The sequence below is a fragment of the Musa acuminata genome, chromosome BXJ2-3 (assembly GCF_036884655.1).
Source record: "Musa acuminata AAA Group cultivar baxijiao chromosome BXJ2-3, Cavendish_Baxijiao_AAA, whole genome shotgun sequence".
Taxonomy (NCBI): Eukaryota; Viridiplantae; Streptophyta; class Magnoliopsida; order Zingiberales; family Musaceae; genus Musa; species Musa acuminata.
Window position 1 is genome coordinate 2,830,541 of NC_088340.1, and position 18,410 is coordinate 2,848,950.

The 18,410-nt window shown below is 47.4% G+C and overlaps 1 protein-coding gene across 2 annotated transcripts; it reads right to left on the bottom strand.

The window, feature by feature from the left end:
- Positions 1–2,891: 2,891 nt before the first annotated feature.
- Positions 2,892–17,959, bottom strand: LOC135606912 (uncharacterized). 2 transcript variants are annotated; one of them, XM_065098278.1, is made up of 2 exons: positions 17,757–17,959; positions 2,892–4,141 (listed from the first exon to the last, which is right to left on the bottom strand). In XM_065098278.1, exon 2 carries the CDS (start codon positions 4,089–4,091, stop codon positions 3,051–3,053), a length of 1,041 nt encoding a protein of 346 aa, XP_064954350.1. In that variant the 5' UTR covers positions 4,092–4,141; positions 17,757–17,959; the 3' UTR covers positions 2,892–3,050. The 2 variants fall into 2 exon arrangements, with proteins under 2 accessions (XP_064954350.1, XP_064954349.1); XM_065098277.1 differs by having other exon boundaries at positions 2,892–4,131; positions 17,757–17,958.
- Between the last annotated feature and the right edge of the window lie 451 nt (positions 17,960–18,410).

Here is an 18,410-nt window from a genome sequence, read left to right on the forward strand (position 1 = left end):
TGTAAGTTAAAATTGAACTTACAAGATATTGGGCAATGTGATGGCTAGATGAGCATTTCAGTGCAACAAGACCAACATGAATAAATAAGGTATTGGGCAAGAGGTAGCATCCTTGGCATGGGCAGGCCCACCATCACATAATTATCTGCTAATAGCTTGCTTCAAGTTATCCAGATCACCAGATTCAACCAAAGCCTGAGCCACATGAACCCTTCTGGAGCCACAGTTCCGGCTATCCTAGTAATATATTCCTACTTAAGAAGCATCTAAACTTCAATAACATCTATTCAGCATAAAGGTTACCAGCCATCTCTTATACTGGCCAGCAAGTTCACCAAATGAAGGTTCAGAGCTACAATAATATGCAAGAATACAAACTGGTTCTTCGGTCTCAGACTCTTCCCTTCCTTCCCATGGTAAATATTGCAATTAACCAAAGCCCAAGGATTGATTCCAAAGAGGATAAAACAAGTATCATATAAGCCACTAAAAATGGAAGATAAGAACATATGCATTTCCAAAAAATATTTATGCATAAGAAGTAGAAGAATATGAAAGGGTGAACACAATGAACTCAGCTCCCACTAATATTGGCCTTGAGGACGCTCAATGTACCCAGCTTTACACCTACAATTGCTTGCAGAGGCCATTTCCCTGCCTCAAACCTTTGTCACACAAGTTATAAAGGAGCAACTTTATTGTTGTACCAAGGCTCGCCATCAAGAAGTAGCAAAGTATTACCTAGGAATACACAGTGTGCTTAACTCAGACACCTGGAAGGATCCTGATTCCAATAATATGCTATAGCAGCTCTCCATGGCCTCTGCTATAGCCGAAATGGTGTCATGGTCTGTGAAAGCAAGGACATTTACCTCCTCCGCACACATGGTAAGCTGATTACGTTTCATTGAACAGATAGCATACATGTATCACCCAAACAACTATCCGCCAAGAGAAAGAACTAAACGTAAGATTATGATTATGATTTCATTGAGAGGGATGTTTCATAAAAGGATCTCGGTGAGCTCGACACAAACAATTCACGAGCATCAACCACTGCCCCAACAGAGACCACTAAAACATCAAAAGAAGCAACAGAGATTAAAGAAAGAAGAATAAGCAAACTTACCTCTTTGCTATGCGCTCTCGCCACCAGCGCCGCCGGGGAGAATCTGTCGCTAAAAGTTGAATGCGGCGTGGAACTCGAACACCACTTTGTTCCGCATCTTTGGCGGGCTTTCATCGTAACTACCGCCATTGTCGTGGTGGTGGTATTGAGGAGAGACATCAGGGAAGGCCCATTGCCGGTCGTAGGTGGAGGCAACCATCCCTTCGTCCCTCGCCTCTTCGTCTTCCACTTCTCGTCAGCTGGTAACAAAACTTGAGTCCGGTGACCGCCAGTGGTACGAAGGCGACAGATTGTGAATACGGTCGGTAAGAAAAGCATAAGGGTTGGCGGCTGGAGTATGGCAACCACAGGTGATATTAAGAAGTGTCACCTCTTAATTTTGGGGCCCGATTTGGACCAAAACAAGTTTTTCTGAGGCACTTCATCTGCCAGAGCAATGAGGTAAGCCTACGGGGCGTGTCTAGACCTTCTCAAATACGCTGGAGTATGGGGACCGAGGTAATATTAAGATCTCTCACCTCTTAATTTTGAGGCCTAATTTGGACCCGAAAATTTTTTTTCGGAGGCACTTCATCTGCCAGAACAATGAGGTAAGGTCACCGAGCGTGTTCGGACCTTCCGCAATCTGCTGCGGTATGGTGGCCGAGAGTGATCTTTAAGTAGTCACGCGGCCATAGCCAACCGGCTGGCGCTGGCTAGTTTGCAGCTTAGCGGGACGTCTCGCGGCTAGCCGTCGCAGCATGTCTCGGGTCCATCAGCCATGGCTTGGTGTGGCGCCTTCCGGCCTGTTGCATTCGGGCCCAGTAGCGCTTGTGGCCCAAAAGCCCACCGGCTGACATAGTAACGGTGGCGGCACGGCGGGCCGTCCTGCAGCTTGCCCCTGTGCAGTATGGCCTGGGTCCATCAGCCATGACTTGGCGCAGTCCGGCCCGGCCGACTCGGTCTGGTGCATGTCAATCGCACGGCGCAGCGCGGACCGGCGTAGCCCAGATCCTGATGTTATTTAGGCTCATTATTTGGCCCGGCCCGTTGTCAGCGCAGAGGCTTAATTTGTATCAACCTTTTACCGCCCAAATGAGGCCCATTCAAGCCCCTTTTTTGCGAGCGAGTGTGGAGGCCACGCCCGAGCCCCTTACTACTGCCGGTTTGACCCAGCCTGAGTCCCTCTTAGAGCCCAATCCACCTGGCTTGAGGCTCGGGCTACAGCCCAAGTGCCCTAGCGCCGGGCCCTTATAGTAGCCTTCAAATTGGCGAAACCGGGCTAAATTAACCTGTTCAGGCCGGCTTATGACGATTACGGGGTCGTTCTGTCCAATTCAATAGTTTGATCCAAATTGCACCTATTAAGGGCCAGTTAGATCAGTTTAGACGGATTTCAGACCATTTTATTCCAAGTCCAGTTAGATCAGGGTTTATTTTCTTTATTATCACTTTCTGATACATCTAAAATTTGATATGAATAGAAATTTAATTAGTTTCTTTTAGGCTCTGAAAAGCATATCACACCTTATGCGTTTTTGACACGTGTGACAATTGATGAGGCAAGAAAAATGTTTTAGCAGAAACAAATCATTCCCCCAGCACCAGTAAAGCAGCAAAATAAGTCATCCAAAAATCAAGCAGCAACAAGTAATTGGACTACTTATTCATGCTAAATTGCCTTTAATATCAGACTAGAGAGAAAAGAACAGAAAGAAAAGCGTACACGTTCTCCAAACAAGTCATGGACTTTGCTACCGCTGGCATTAGCAGTCCAAAGAACTTGAGATCCGAGAATCAACACCAATAACATAGCAACACAACAAGTACAAACCCAAGAGATTAAGGCAATAACCACAAATGACAAGCTAGCCGCAAAATGGCAGTGTTAGCAGCCAATGTAAGCAGTAACCTAACTAGTACAAGTGGAGACCTAAGTGCTTCAGATCTCCCCTAGATAAATCTGCTTGTCGCTACCGCAAGAACCTATGATCGGCTCAGTTGGATGGAACATGGTCTCATTTACAGAGCCATTGTGCCCAGGGAGCTTGTACAAAATCCGGCGGGTTGTTGTGTCCCAGATATACACCATTCGGTCTGCACTCCCAGCAGTGACCTTGCTCCCATCTGGAGACCAGCCACACTTCATCAAGTTCTTCTCAAAGTTATGCTGGTGCCCTGTAAAAATCTTAATGCACCTGTTCTGAGGAGCATATGGGCGCATATCCCAGACCCGAAGTGTGCAATCCATGCCATTAGTCAACAGGTATGACCCATCAGGACTTAGCTGCATACCTGTTATCATGTCACTATGGCCTTGGAGTGTCATAGTTACCTCATTTCTGCGGAGATCCCACACTTTCACATCGTTATCCAATCCTCCAGTAAATATCTTATCTGCAGCATCAGAGAAGCTTACAGCAGTGATCTGATACTTGTCTGGGAATGTCTGGATTGCACCTCTTTGACGCAAGTCCCAAAGTTTTGCCGTTCCATCATCAGAGCCACTCACAACGAGAGGTGGACCCCTTCGTGAAGGGCAGCATGAGTTCACAAATGATGAATGCTCAGCCATTTTCTTAACCTGTTTCCCACTTTCCACATCCCATGCTCTTAGAGTCTTGTCAGGGCTGGCTGAAATTATCTGGGTCCCATCTGTGGTCCATTGGAGGTCCAGAACAGCATTTTTATGCCCTCTCAAGACCATAAAATTTTTGCACTCTCCATGAACATACCACAAGAATATATCTTTGTCATGGGAGCCGGATGCTATTACAGTTCCTGCTGGGTTGAACTTCATGGTATATATCGCACTCTGGTGACCTGTAAGCAGCATTATTGGTGACTCCAGGCTAGAGGTGCGTTGTTTTCCACCAGGGCCAGGGGCTTGAACTTGAAGTGAGCTGTGTGGAACAGTAGCCCATTCTGTTCCTGGCCTTGGACCTGATATTACCAAGGCATTGTCACCAGGTGCAGCAAACATTTTGAACTCTGATGTCGGGCAAAATGCTAAATTGTTTCACCTGACAGGAACTGCAAGGTAAGTGTGATAATACTATGCGAAGAACTTCTGATGGAAGGACCATACAAACTTGAGCCAATAAACACCTCTCCAATTTGTTAGTCATGAGATGACAAGAATCAAACTTAATAGTTTGAGATCTAAAAGAAAAAACCATATGTGATTATCCACATTTGTTTCAAGAGACAGGAATAAACATTCTAGAGGCTTCTCCAAAAATATCTGAGTAGTTATGGAAATGAAAGAACTAGACCATGCTCCATCATGCTCAAGAACTAATCAGCTACAGAAAACTCAGTTAGGCCATGCAATATCCACTAAGACCACAAAACTTCAACCCATTTAAAGGTAGATATCATTAGTTTGTTACTAGATAATTGAGCAATCTCAAAGGCAGCAGCTCCCTGTTGATTTTTCTCTCCATAGGAGATGAGGAGAATATATATGCATATATAAATATGCACACACACACACACACACACACACATATATATATACATATGTATAATAGTACTTCCAAACTCAATTCCAAGCCATCATCAACTGTAATGAAATTACAAATGGTAGAAGAATATAAAAAACAGAATGCTTAAAAATATTACTATTTAATAAAGTACAACATGGCAACATGCTTCAAGATTTTTCAAGAATGTAACCCATCAGATCAAGCATACTCATCTGATACGAACAACCAAAATACATCAATGAGTACATATCCTAAAATCTGTGGCAGCTTGTGCAAGCAAACAAATGTCCTGATGTCAAATCGGCTCAATATATTGTCCTGTTAGACTACTTTGTAGCTTTTTCATAACTTTAACAGTTGTCACAAACTCTTTCTAACTAAAGTTGTTTCTTCATAAGCAATTTCTTACATTGTTTAAAAACCACCCACCATTACATTAGCAAACACAAGTTAGGACCACTGCTCTAGAAGCAAAAATAAAATGAATTATGCAAATAAACTATTATTAGCTTTTCATTAAAAAACAAGTTAAGCAACAATATGTCACTAATAGATTTTGTCAAGAACCAATGAACATACTTTCTATATTCTTTTATACTTCAAGAAACATATGCTAGATTCACAAGAAACGGGTGAAAAAAAAAGTAAAAAAATGAAAATAATTTTGGTTGCCATGCACAAGAATTATCCCCAAATAATTAAAAAAAAACTAAGGGTTCAGATTAGGATCGATATACCATGGTACAATGCCCATACCGGGTGGTACACATTATATGATCTCGTATCGGGCAATACAGGGTCTATACTGATTGGTAACAGTCAAAATCCGATTGTTACCGACCTGCACTAATCAGTAATGGTTGGATTTCAATCATTACCGATCAAGGACTGAGATTGCCCTATTTCAAATAGTCAATTTGACAGTTTCGTTCTCTTAAACGCTTTCTTATTCACAACTCTCACATTTTCCCTCTCTTAAACTCAACAAAGCTGTAATTTATAGATTGGATCAAATTTGAGAGATTAATTTGGGCGGATTAAAAGGAAAAATAATCTACTCAAGAGGTATATATTATCCTTCTAGATTTTTATTAATTTATGAGATGATTAAGCTTATTCTATGTGATTAATGTCTAATATGTTATTTGACATGTTTTTGATGGTAGAATAATGCTAATTAAGATTTTTAATATTGTGATTAGTGTATTTAATGTTTATTTTTTTAAAATTAGACACTTATTAGGTCAAACTTTTGTATTTCAAACATATTAAGGTGATTTACTTTTGTATTTCAAACATATTAAGGTGATTTACATGTTTGTGATGGTATAATAAGTTTAATTAGATTTTAATTAAGTTATTTAATGCAGTGATCAGTGGTTTCAATTATGATTTAATCGAAATTTGACCCATATTAGGTCAATTCAATGTTTTTAATACTTATTAGGGTGTTTAACATGTTTATAGTAGCGAAAGGGAACTAATTAGGATTAATTAACTATGTTGATGCTGTGAATAGTATATTTAATTAATATGATATCAAAATTTAACCCCTATTGGGTCAATTAAATATTTTTAATGCCTTTCAAAGTGTTTGATATGTTTATAATGATGAAAGAGGAAAAATTAGGGAGTAATTAACTATGTTAATGGTGTGATTAATATATTTAATGATGATTTCATTGTAATTTGACCTATATTGGATCAAGTTTACATATTTAATGCTTCATAGGATGTTTAACATATTTATAGTGATAAAATAAAACTAATTATGGCTTAATTAAGTTTTTTTTATTGCTGTAGGTAGTGTATTTAATGATAAATTTAATGATATTGAGTTAATTCTACATATTTAATGCCAAATATATTGATTGACATATTAATAGTGACAAAGTAATTCAAATTAGGTATAATCGCAGCTTGCTTATTTGATTCAATTTTAGTAGGGACATGCAACAAAAAAAATAGGCACATGATGATGTTTGGGATTATGTCCGAAAGATAGATGAGAACTGTCATCATTAGTGATAGGGGCAAAAATGGCGATGTGACACGCCATGACAGCATCCCCCAAGCGACACACTACCCGAGGCTCTCCATACCCTGCAGCAGCTCGGCCTCCCACGCAACCCCAGTGGTAATGTCAGACGCCACCAAAGGTACAGTCCTGCCCTGCAGACAACTGCGTCAGGTAACATCAAACCTCCTCTATAAATACCCCTGAGTCCTAAGCAAAAGGGGGGATCACACACTCAACACACGGAGGTTTTTCCTCCTCCTAAACCCCCTCCACATCTTTCTCTCACTTGATCGTCGGAGGGGTCGGGTCGAGCACCCCGACCCGACCTTTGTGCAGGCAGGAAGCCTTCGGAGATCACCGCCTTCGGAGATGCAGCGGGCTCGAGGAGCGCCCCCACGGAGATCACCGCCTTCCGGACCCGAACCAAGCCGCGACGGCCCCGAGGCCACGGCTAAAAAAGTTACCGTAACAGAATGGCGCTAGAAGGAGGGCCCGAAATGACGGTACGTTAGCTTTCTCCTTGATTGCTCCGCTGCAGCCGACCTGCACCAGCAGCAGCGACTTCTGGGGCCGGTCTCGGCTCCTCGGCCCCACGCGCGCGACCAGCCAGCGCGTCTCGGCCACTCGGCCCCACGCGCGCGACGAGCCCGCGCGCCTCGTCCCCTCGGTCCCACGCGCGCGGCTCGGCCCCGAGCGCCTCGGCCACTCGGCCCCACGCGCGCAACGAGCCCGCGCGCCTCGTCCCCTCGGTCCCACGCGCCTCAGCCACTCGGCCCCACGCGCGCGGCCAACCCGCGCGCCTCGGCCCCTCGGTCCCACGCGCGCGGACAACCCGCCCGCGTCGGCCCCACGCGCGCGGCCAGACCGCGCGTCTCGACCCCTCGACCACGCGCGCGGCCAATCCGCCCGCGTCGGCACCACGCGCGCGGCCAGAGCACGCTGCCTCGGCTCCTCGGCCTCATGCGCAGCTAACACGCTGCACGCTGCCTCGGCCCCTCGGCCTCATGCGCAGCAAGCAGCCCGCTGCCTCGGCTCCTCGGCCTCATGCGCAGCTAACACGCTGCACGCTGCCTCGGCCACTCGGCCTCATGCGCAGCAAGCAGCCCTTTGCCTCGGCTCCTCGGCCTCATACGCAGCCAACACGCTGCACGCTGCCTCGGCCCCTTGGCCTCATGCGCAGCCAACACGCTGCACGCTGCCTCAGCTCCTCGGCCTCATGCGCAGCCAACACGCTGCACGCTGCCTCGGCTCCTCGGCCTCATGCGCAACTAACACGCTGCACGCTGCCTCGGCCCCTCGGCCTCATGCGCAGCAAGCAGCACGCTGCCTCGGCCCCTCGGCCCCGTGTGCAGCAAACACGCTGCTTCGGCCCATCGGCCTCATGCACAGCTCGCACGCTGCCTCGGCGCCTCGGCCCCAAGCACGGCCAGTCCGCCTACACCGAGCACCTCGGCCAATCACTGCCGAGATCTACCTCGGCGCGGCCTGTCCGCCTCTATCGTGTACCTCGGCCGCATGGTGCCCGAGTCCACGTCCTCGCGTCCTGCCCGCCTGCGCCGTGCTACTCAGTCGCATGGCCCTTGCGACCACGCCTGCGTGGTCTGCCCGCCTGCATCGTGCTCCTCGGTCGCGTAATGCCCGAGACCACACCTGCGCCGCCAGCCGCCTGCGTCGTGTCCCTCGGATCCATACCCCCCGAGACACGCATGCGCGGCTAGCCTGCCTGCGCCGAGCTACTCAGCCATATTCACTGCCGAGTCTGTCTCAGGGCGGCTTACCGACCAGGGTCTCCCCCCTCGGTCGCAGCTTGCCTTCGTCGAGCCTACCTCAACCCGGTCTGCCCGCCTGAGCAGCACCCGCAGCCTGCCTACACCGAGCTCCTTGGCCATGTTCATTGCTGAGTCCATCTCAGGGCGGCTTACCCACCAGGGTCTCGCCCCTCGGTCGCAGCCTGCCTACGCCGAACGCCTCGGCTCCATGCTTGCCGAGCCCACCACCTCGGTCGCAGCCTGCCTGCACCGAGCACCTCGGCAACTCTCTGCCGAAATCCCACCTCAGCGCGGCCTGCCCGCCTGAGCGGTGTACCTCGGTCGCAGCCTGCCTGCACCGAGCACCTCGGCAACTCTCTGCCGAAATCCCACCTCAGCGCGGCCTGCCCGCCTGAGCGGTGTCCCTCGGTCGCAGCCTGCCTGCACCGAGCACCTCGGCGCGGCCCGACTGCCTGTCGTGTTCCTCGGCCGCGTGGTGCCCGAGGCCGCGTCCTCGCGTCCTGCCCGCCTGATCGTGCTACTCGGTCGCATGACCCTCGCGACCACGCCTGCGTGGTCACCCCGCCTGCGTCGTGCTCCTTGGCTCCATGTTCCCGAGACAGACCAGTGCCGCCAGTACGCCCGCGTCGTGCCCCTCGTCTCCATAAACCTCGAGACACGTCTGCGCGGCAAGCCTGCCCGCACCGAACTCCACGGCCCTATCCACCTGTTTCACGCCCCTCGGCCGCGGCTTGCCTGCGCCGAACCCCTCAGCTCCATGCTTGCCAAGCCCACCACCTCGGTCGCAGCCTGCCTGCACCGAGCACCTCGGCAACTCTCTGCCGAAATCCCACCTCAGCGCGGCCTGCCCGCCTGAGCGGTGTACCTCGGTTGCAGCCTGCCTGCACCGAGCACCTCGGCAACTCTCTGCCGAAATCCCACCTCAGCGCGGCCTGCCTGCCTGAGCGGTGTACCTCGGTCGCAGCCTGCCTGCACCGAGCACCTCAGCAACTTTCTGCCGAAATCCCACCTCAGCGCGGCCTGCCCGCCTGAGCGGTGTCCCTCGGTCGCAGCCTGCCTGCACCGAGCACCTCGGCCAATCAATGCCGAGACCCACCTCGGCGCGGCCCAACTACCTGTCGTATTCCTCGGCCGCGTGGTGCCCGAGGCCACGTCCTCGCGTCCTGCCCGCCTAATCGTGCTACTCGGCCGCATGGCCCTCGCGACCACGCCTGCGCAGTCTGCTCGCCTGCGTCGTGCTCCTCGGCAGCATGATGACCGAGACCACACCTACGCGGCCTGCCCGCCTGCGTCGTGCTCCTCGCTTCCATCATCCCCGAGACACACCTGCGCGACCAGACCGCCTGCGTCGTGCTCCTTGGCTCCATGTTCCCGAGACAGACCAGCGCCTCCAGTACGCCTGCGTCGTGCCCCTCGGTTCCATAAACCCCGAGACACGCCTGTACGGCTAGCCTGCCCGCGCCGAACTCCTCGGCCATATCCACTACCTTGCCCACCTGGGTTACATCCCTCGGCCGCAGCCTGCCTGCGCCGAGTGCCTCGGCTCCATGCTTGCCGAGGCCGCCACCTCGGTCGCATAATGCCCGAGGCCTCCTCGGTCGCTTAATGCTCGAGGACACCCCCTTTGGCTCCGTACCACCCGGGACCACACCTGCGCGGCCAACCCGCCTGCGTTGTGCTCCTCGGCCCTCGGCTCTACGCCATCCCGGGACACACCTGCGCGGCCAGTCCGCCTGCGTCGTGCTCCTCGGCCCTCGGCTTTACGCCACCCGAGACCACACCTGCGCGGCCAACCCGCCTGCGTTGTGCTCCTCGACCCTCGGCTTTACGCCACCCGGGACACACCTGCGCGGTCACCCCGCCTGCGTTGTGCTCCTCGGCCCTCGGCTCTACGCCATCCCGAGACCACACCTGCGCGGTCACCCCGCCTGCGTTGTGCTCCTCGGCCCTCGGCTCTACGCCTCCCGAGACCACACCTGCACGGTCACCCCGCCTGCGTTGTGCTCCTCGGCCCTCGGCTCTACGCCTCCCGAGACCACACCTGCGCGGTCAACCCGCCTGCGTTGTGCTCCTCGGCCCTCGGCTCCACGCCTCCGGAGACCACACCTGCGCGGTCAACCCGCCTGCGTTGTGCTCCTCGGCCCTCGGCTCCACGCCTCCCGAGATCACACCTGCGCGGTCACCCCGCCTACGCTGTGCTCCTCGGCCCTCATCGGCTTCATCGGCCCCGAGTCCAACCCTGCTCGGCTTCCTGACTGAGTTGCGCGCCTCGGCCCCATGTTGCACGAGACACGTCCGCGCGGCTAGCCCGCCTACGTCATACGCCTCGGATCTGCATGACCAGCCCACCTGAAGTAAGAAGCCATGCATCGGACCCCCTGCATGCAAGAACCGACGCATAGCTCCTTTCGGGGGGGGCATATGATAGGGGCAAAAATGGCGATGTGACACGCCATGACAGCATCCCCCAAGCGACACACTACCCGAGGCTCTCCATACCCTGCAGCAGCTCGGCCTCCCACGCAACCCCAGTGGTAATGTCAGACGCCACCAAAGGTACAGTCCTGCCCTGCAGACAGCTGCGTCAGGTAACATCAAACCTCCTCTATAAATACCCCTGAGTCCTAAGCAAAAGGGGGGATCACACACTCAACACACGGAGGTTTTTCCTCCTCCTAAACCCCCTCCACATCTTTCTCTCACTTGATCGTCGGAGGGGTCGGGTCGAGCACCCCAACCCGACCTTTGTGCAGGCAAGAAGCCTTCGGAGATCACCGCCTTCGGAGATGCAGTGGGCTCGAGGAGCGCCCCCACGGAGATCACAGCCTTCCGGACCCGAACCAAGCCGCGACGGCCTCGAGGCCACGGCTAAAAAAGTTACTTACCGTAACAATTAGCAATGCATTTATTGTAACTATATTGACAAGAGTGGAGAAATCACTTGGGTGAAGATGCATTTGGCCGGCTAATATCCCGATATTGCAAAATGCAAAAAGATTCTAATGGAGGTCCGTAAATCATTTTAAGATAAGTTATAACAAGCAAGGAAGGTACAATGAAAAAGAAGACAAGAGTTAAGGAAGAAAACTATAGAGCTACGTAGGAATTGATTTATGATGAATATAAGGGTTGCAGTGATAATATCGACTCGGATCTTAGAGTTGATATTCGTGCATCATTTGAGCATTAATACATGTACAAGGAAGCAATAAGGCATCGACGACCTGACTCACAATGGGAGCATAGCGGTGGCAACGAATCTATGGTCATAAAGAATCTAGAGGTTGGCTAGCATAATGAAGCCAATTGCCCCTCCTCAATTGAGGAGGATTGGCAATATGAGGTAGGGTGGAACTTGTGATATTATAAGAGGACTTAGTAGGAAACACTAAATATTTTTGATATTAATCCACAAAGCTATCCTCCGTAAATATCGAAGCAGATATAGATTGATAATGTATATACAAAAGAAAAAAAAATGATATTAGGAAGACAATTGCAAAATGGTTCAACTTCCACACGATTCCAATAAACATAAACCCAAGGTCCATATTATCAGAGCATGATCTTCTCTATTCAAAAGGCTGACACAAGGATCCAACCATCAATAGTGAAGGGGATCCACAAAGTGTATTTAGATGAGGAGGTGGCAGAACTGAAGGATTTGATCAAATCCTTCAAGAGGCACTAGGATGAATATGGGATGACACTGATATATAACAATTGGACAGGGCAAACAAGAATGAGTATCATCGATTTTTTTGTGTATTGTAACATATGAGTGATTTTTCATAAGTCAGTTAATGCTTCCAACAAGATTCAAGATGCAAACTATACTAAAAATCCAATGGACACCATAATAAAGGAGATCGGACCATAGTACATTGTCTAGATAGTTACTGACAATAGAGCCAATTTCAAGAAGATTGATTTATAATTGATAGAAAAAAGAAAAACATTATTTTGAACTCCAAGTATAACTCATTGCATGAATCTAATGCTGAAGAATACTGGCGACCTACCATCAATCAACAAGTGTGTAGCTCAGGCACAGTTGATTATAAAGTATATATATTCATTATTTGGTCTACTCTTTGATGCAAAAATATACAAGTGGTGAGATATTTCGACCTGAAGTCACTCGATTTGCTACAAATTTCATTGCCTTAAAGTCAATACAACAAAAGAGACAAGGCCTCAAGGCAATGGTCACCTCACAAGAATGGTTCGATTCAAAGTATTCGAGATTCAACAATGGAAAATGGTGGAAAAGACTATTCATTCTTCTAGATTTTACGATACCGTGAACAGAAGTGAAACCATTTTATATTGTCCTCCATAAGATCGATATAGATAAGCGTTCCCAAATGTCTTATATTAGACATATGTTGATTACAACAAGAGAGAGTAAGGAGGCAACGACAGCGGGAGTGTAAGGAGGCAGCGGCAGCGGGAGTGTAAGGAGGCAACGACAGCAGCAGTGTAAGGAGGCAGCGGCAGCGGCAGCGGGAGAGTAAGGAGGCAGCGGCAGCGCGACAGCAGCAGCAACGGCGGCGAGCAACGGGAGCGGGAGCAGGAGCGGCGAGCAGCGGGCGCGGGAGCGGCAACGAGCAGGGTTAGGGTTGGGCAACAACAACTGATATCGGTTTTAGTTGGTTTGATTGAACCAACTAACCATCGGAGACCGAACCAGACCTAAAATCCTGGTTCGATCGCCTGGTTTAACCCAGGCGCTCGCCCGAAGCGCCCAGCGCTTGGGCTCGGGCGAGTGCCCAGGCGGAGCCTCTTTGAAGCGCGCGGCCTAGAAGTTTAGCGAGGCGCTCGAGCCTCGCCTCGCCTCGCCTCGCTCGAACGCCTTTTTAAATCACTGTTCAAGATTGAGCGATGGAAAAGACCATTTTTTCCATAAAATGTGTGAAACAACTTTATGTTGTCCTCCATAAGGTCGATATGGACAAGTATCCACAGGTGCCTTATCTTAACATATGTTGATTACAACAAGAGAGAAGGTCAGAAAAGCATTCAAAAATGATTTTAAGGCTAACCAATACATACGAATCATTGATCGTCAGACTGAAGTTCATATGGATCAAGATATCCATAATGTAAATAAATTCATATTCAATGTAATTTAATTCATAATTTTTTATTATATAAAAATTCCTACTAACAAAATTATGTCGTGTAGCGTATTATCTAAACTCGACAATTCAATATCGATATACTCTTGGAATGCAAAACGATTTACTAACAATACTAAGAAATGATATAAATCGACTCTTGTCAAACACTGTTGATGCAACCAATGCTATAATGGAGGGCTGATTATTCCGAGATATAATTGGTTTATTCTCCAATGTTGTAGTTGTATCGTGTCGTTACACTATGGATCCTGGTGAAGAAAAGTTACACATATTGGTTATCAACTATATTCGATATTAATTATTTGTTATGCTAAATGCTAATAAAATCTTATTTATATCTTTTTGCAGTTGAGTGGTAGATACAATTTGGAGGGGATGCACCAAATTTAAAGAAGGTTGTCGTTCGTGTACTTTCACAGACGACGACATCTAGTGGTTACGAACGTAATTGGTCAACGTTTGCATTGATTCACACGAAGATCCGCAACAGACTATCATAAAGATGATTGGAGAAACTGGTATATGTCCACTATAACATGCGGCTAAGGTTGCGATGTGTCGAGCTGGACAAGGAGCTAAAGGAACCAAAGATTGATCCTATCGACCTCCAATTCTACAGCAAAGATTAAGATTTCAGAGTCGATGTTAGAGTGGGTTGAAGCGACGAAGAACCAAGAGGATCCTCTACTTGATGAGGCGAGAGATCCCCAACGTCCTTCGCGTTTTATCACCGAGGCAATAAAAGAAGAGGAAGCACAACCCCACCAGGAGGAAAATCCCCCTCGGTGAGAACGTGACGGAAGGAGCCACACAAGATCGAGTCAAACTACTCTAGGAACAAGAGACACCCAACCGCCATAGTTGTTCGCCCAATGTACAATGGCAAAGGCAAACGCAAAGGGGAAAGCAGTAGCGTCAGCTGCACAGTTGGAAAGAATCGAGTCGGACGATAAGACACCTTCACAATCGCATTCCGCAACTCCCTCGATCCAAAGGCATGGCAGCAACGTGGGCATCAATGCCTCGACCAATGATGGTCAATGATTTAAAAAGCGCTAGACGCTAAAAGGCGCCAAGGTCCAAAAACGCCCGAGGCGCTAGGTGCTTACTTGAGCGAAGTAAGACGCTAAAATATAAAAATATATAATATAATTAATAAATATAACTATTTAAATTTTTAAATAAAAATATACTATTAAATTAATATAATAAATACAAATACTATTACTAGTATACAGTTAACAATATACTATCGAAAGAGGAGAAGAGTGTAAAGGAAGAGTCAGAAGACCGAGGGTCTTGACTGAGAAGAGCGAGAGCGGCATCTGTGAGCGACGACAGCTGCAACGGCAACGACAACAGCAGCAGCGACAGCGGGAGTTGCAAGCGGCGACAGTGGCAGGGTCTGCAGGACCAAACTGTACTGCCCAGTACGAGCGGTACGTACCGGTCCGACCGGTTGTCGGTACGTGGACCGCCTGTAGCAGTGCACTGTAGCACTGCTACAGTGCTCGGCACACCTTAGTGTACCGCTCGGTATATTGTACCGTACCGGTACCGAGCCCAGGTCGAAATACCGATACGGTACGGTATTGCGAACCTTGGACAGTGGCACCGACAGCAGCGAGCAGCGGGAGTGGGAGCGAAAGCAACGAGCGGAGACAGTGGCAACGATAGCGGTGAGCGAAGACAATGGCAGCGGGAGTGGGAGCGGAAGCAGCAAGCGGTAGCAGCGGCAACGACATCGGGAGCGGCGAGTGACGACAATGGGAGCGGCAGCGGCGACAGCGAGCAACGGCGACAATAGCGTGAACAGCGAGCAGGGGTTGGGGAAGTCACGCTGATATCGGTAAGCGCCTAGGCGAGCGCCCAAGTGCCTTTTTAAATCACTGATGATGGTAGTGACGCCGAGGAGTCGTTGGTCTCGTCTACACAATTTGAGAGTCATGCATGGATCGAGGAATAATATTTTACACACGTCATCCATTATTCAGATCATGGAACTCAACAAGGGATCACGTTTATGCACGAAATGGGAAGGAAAAGCTAGTTGATGATTTTGAGCAGATGCGACTGAGCCTACATGATGTAGACACGGAACGAAGCTCATCGTATTCATAGCCATCGTATTATAGAGAATCTTACAACCAACAGAAATGCGGTGATAATTGGCCAATACTTCTCCGAGCAACAGTATGATATGAAGCAGCAATTCAGTAGTGAAGGTGAAAGTTCTGACATTCACCAATATACCTACGACTATCACCACATTGATACACCAATGGCATACGATATATCAATACACTATGTCGTAGGATCAATTTTAGGATTGAGTTCGACAAACATATCATATTAATATGCAGATACATAGGATCGAGGACCCCGATCCACCACCCGTAGAAGCTCATCGTTCGTTTTGGTGGTAGAATCAAATATATCTACATATTTAATTTCTTAATTCATTTGAATTTAAAGTTTTAAGTTATATACAAAATAATCTAACAATTCAAATAATTTTTCTGTAGATAATTCAATATTAGTAGAAGGACGATGCTGAATGGACCAAAATTGTAAATCTTACACAAGGCTACTATTCAAAGCTTGAAAAAGATATGTGACACTATTCTTACCTAATTTACATTAGTTTTGCTAAGAGTATACTAAATGTATATTTATTTCTAACTTAAAAACTCTATCCTAATTTTTTTCTATTTTTCAGGTATTTTCGGAGAGTTTTATGCCTTTTTTAGGCATACTGCTCGGTATGCCCTGGCGTACTGCTTAGTACCCGGTACCATACCATACCGAGCAAAGCTCGATATACCGATATGGTACAGCATTCAAAACCTTGCAACATACTGAAAACATTTGTATATGAAATCCATCAAAAGATCCATTTGATCTTGCATGATGCATATGACACTTCCAAATCAAGGTATTTAAACATCAAATCCACCTATTTTTAAAATGAAACCACTATAATGGTGGGATCTGATTTGATTTTGTTCTTTTAATGATCATAAGATATGGGTCAACCTGTTCTGCTAGGCCTCCTTAGGTAAGGAAGGCCAAATGAATTAATATGATCCAGTGATCCTTACAGTAAAATCACTTAAATCATGAGATGTGATATCCTTGTGTTCCCTTAATTATTATGGAAAGTCATCAACCCAGAGTATGTTGCTATATCTTGTTGCTCCAATGTCAGTTCTAAACTGCATACCTTAGTGGACATGGTAGGTCTCTAGCAGCAGAATGCAGCACTAAGGCCTCACATCCTTGTAAATTAATAACCCATGACTTTCTGACGTCCTTTTTTCATTGTATGTATGTCCTAGTTATAAGCATTCTAGGATTCTCAAACCACCAAACAAAAGCCATGGTGACTGAAATGTAACTGTTGCCTTTTAATCAGAAGTCAGAAGGGAAACCAATAGTTCTTACACCTCCCATCTCAAGATGGTGCATCTTCTTATGCAGAATTTCAGGCTTAATGTTCAGCCATTAATCAGGCATAGAACACTGAAACTCATAATACCATACTATAATTCGATTCATGGGTCAAAATCAACCTCGAGAATTTTCTGGATTGTTTTAAAAGTTTGTTGACAAGTGAAAGATGTTAAGTGTTTTAAATAAGGTAGCAGAAATCACATAGACATATTTGACAGAGGAGTTCATATGCATACTTTTTGTAGCATCAAAACATTTTTGAGATCCAACCAGTACATGTATATACTTCGCGTGCTCACATTTGCATATTTTTCCCGCTAACATAAACATCATAAACAACTGACAGCTTACATCACTTTGGCCTCCCCTATGTAAAGTTGATAACCTTTCATATTATATAATATAACTAAAAGGAGGTGTAAAAAAAAGAACTTGAACAGTATAAACCCAAACACACCATTTCTTTCTCTTTAAATCCTAAAATGCAACAGCCACAACTAGGAGCTGCATCACGTAACCGATTTGAGCAAGGGACACGATCGATCGGCACTATAATTGTTTACGGCCACCAATCAAGACCAAGAAATTGGACGCATCTGCAAAGATTCTTTAACTACATCTATGGTGACCAGTCAATGGAGCAAGAAACCACAAACAATGAACACAGGAACCAAAAAGAGTATAAAGAAAGCGTTTCGAACGAAAGTAATCTAAAGAGAGGAGCAGCAAAAGAAGAACCCTAATTCGGGGATTGTGAGGAGGTATTGCATGTACCTTGAGCAAGTCGCCCAAATGATGGCGACCACTTTCTCGACGGCGAGAGGAAAATACGCTCCGGCGGATGCGGCAGCGGCGGCGTAGGAGGAAGAGGAGGCGGGCGAAGGAAATCGATTTCGAAGCGACGATATACCGAGGAAGAAAAGGGGGGTAAGGGATTTATTTCAAGCGGGTTAGGTCGGCCCCGACGCCGACTGGACTTAGTATGGGGAAGCCTATTCCACGACTCAGTGAGTTCAAAACGACAGAGATTGGGTCGCTAATGGGCCGGGTTGGGCCGATGGTGTTGGGGCTCCATTTAACGAAGAGAGAATGAAGAATTCTGCATAGTGCAACCCCTCTAATATTCTAACTCGAGTTCTAACTGCCAAAGCTCCATATCAAAAGTTCATCCAACTATTATGAAAAATCCTCAAGTTGCCTACTATTTAAACCTCAGGATGAGGTTCCAACAGCGAGAGAGAAGGAGGAGATCGAAACTTGCAATGTTTTGTAATCTGTCGAAAGCACCCAAGTATTATCCAAAGATAACTTGCATTCTTACATATCGATGAGCTTCTTATCACATTTTTATTTCATTATTCCAAGTCTTGTAGTAAGCATTTTGACTTTATAAATAATAGAAGTTTTTTTTTATACTTAGTCTTTCTG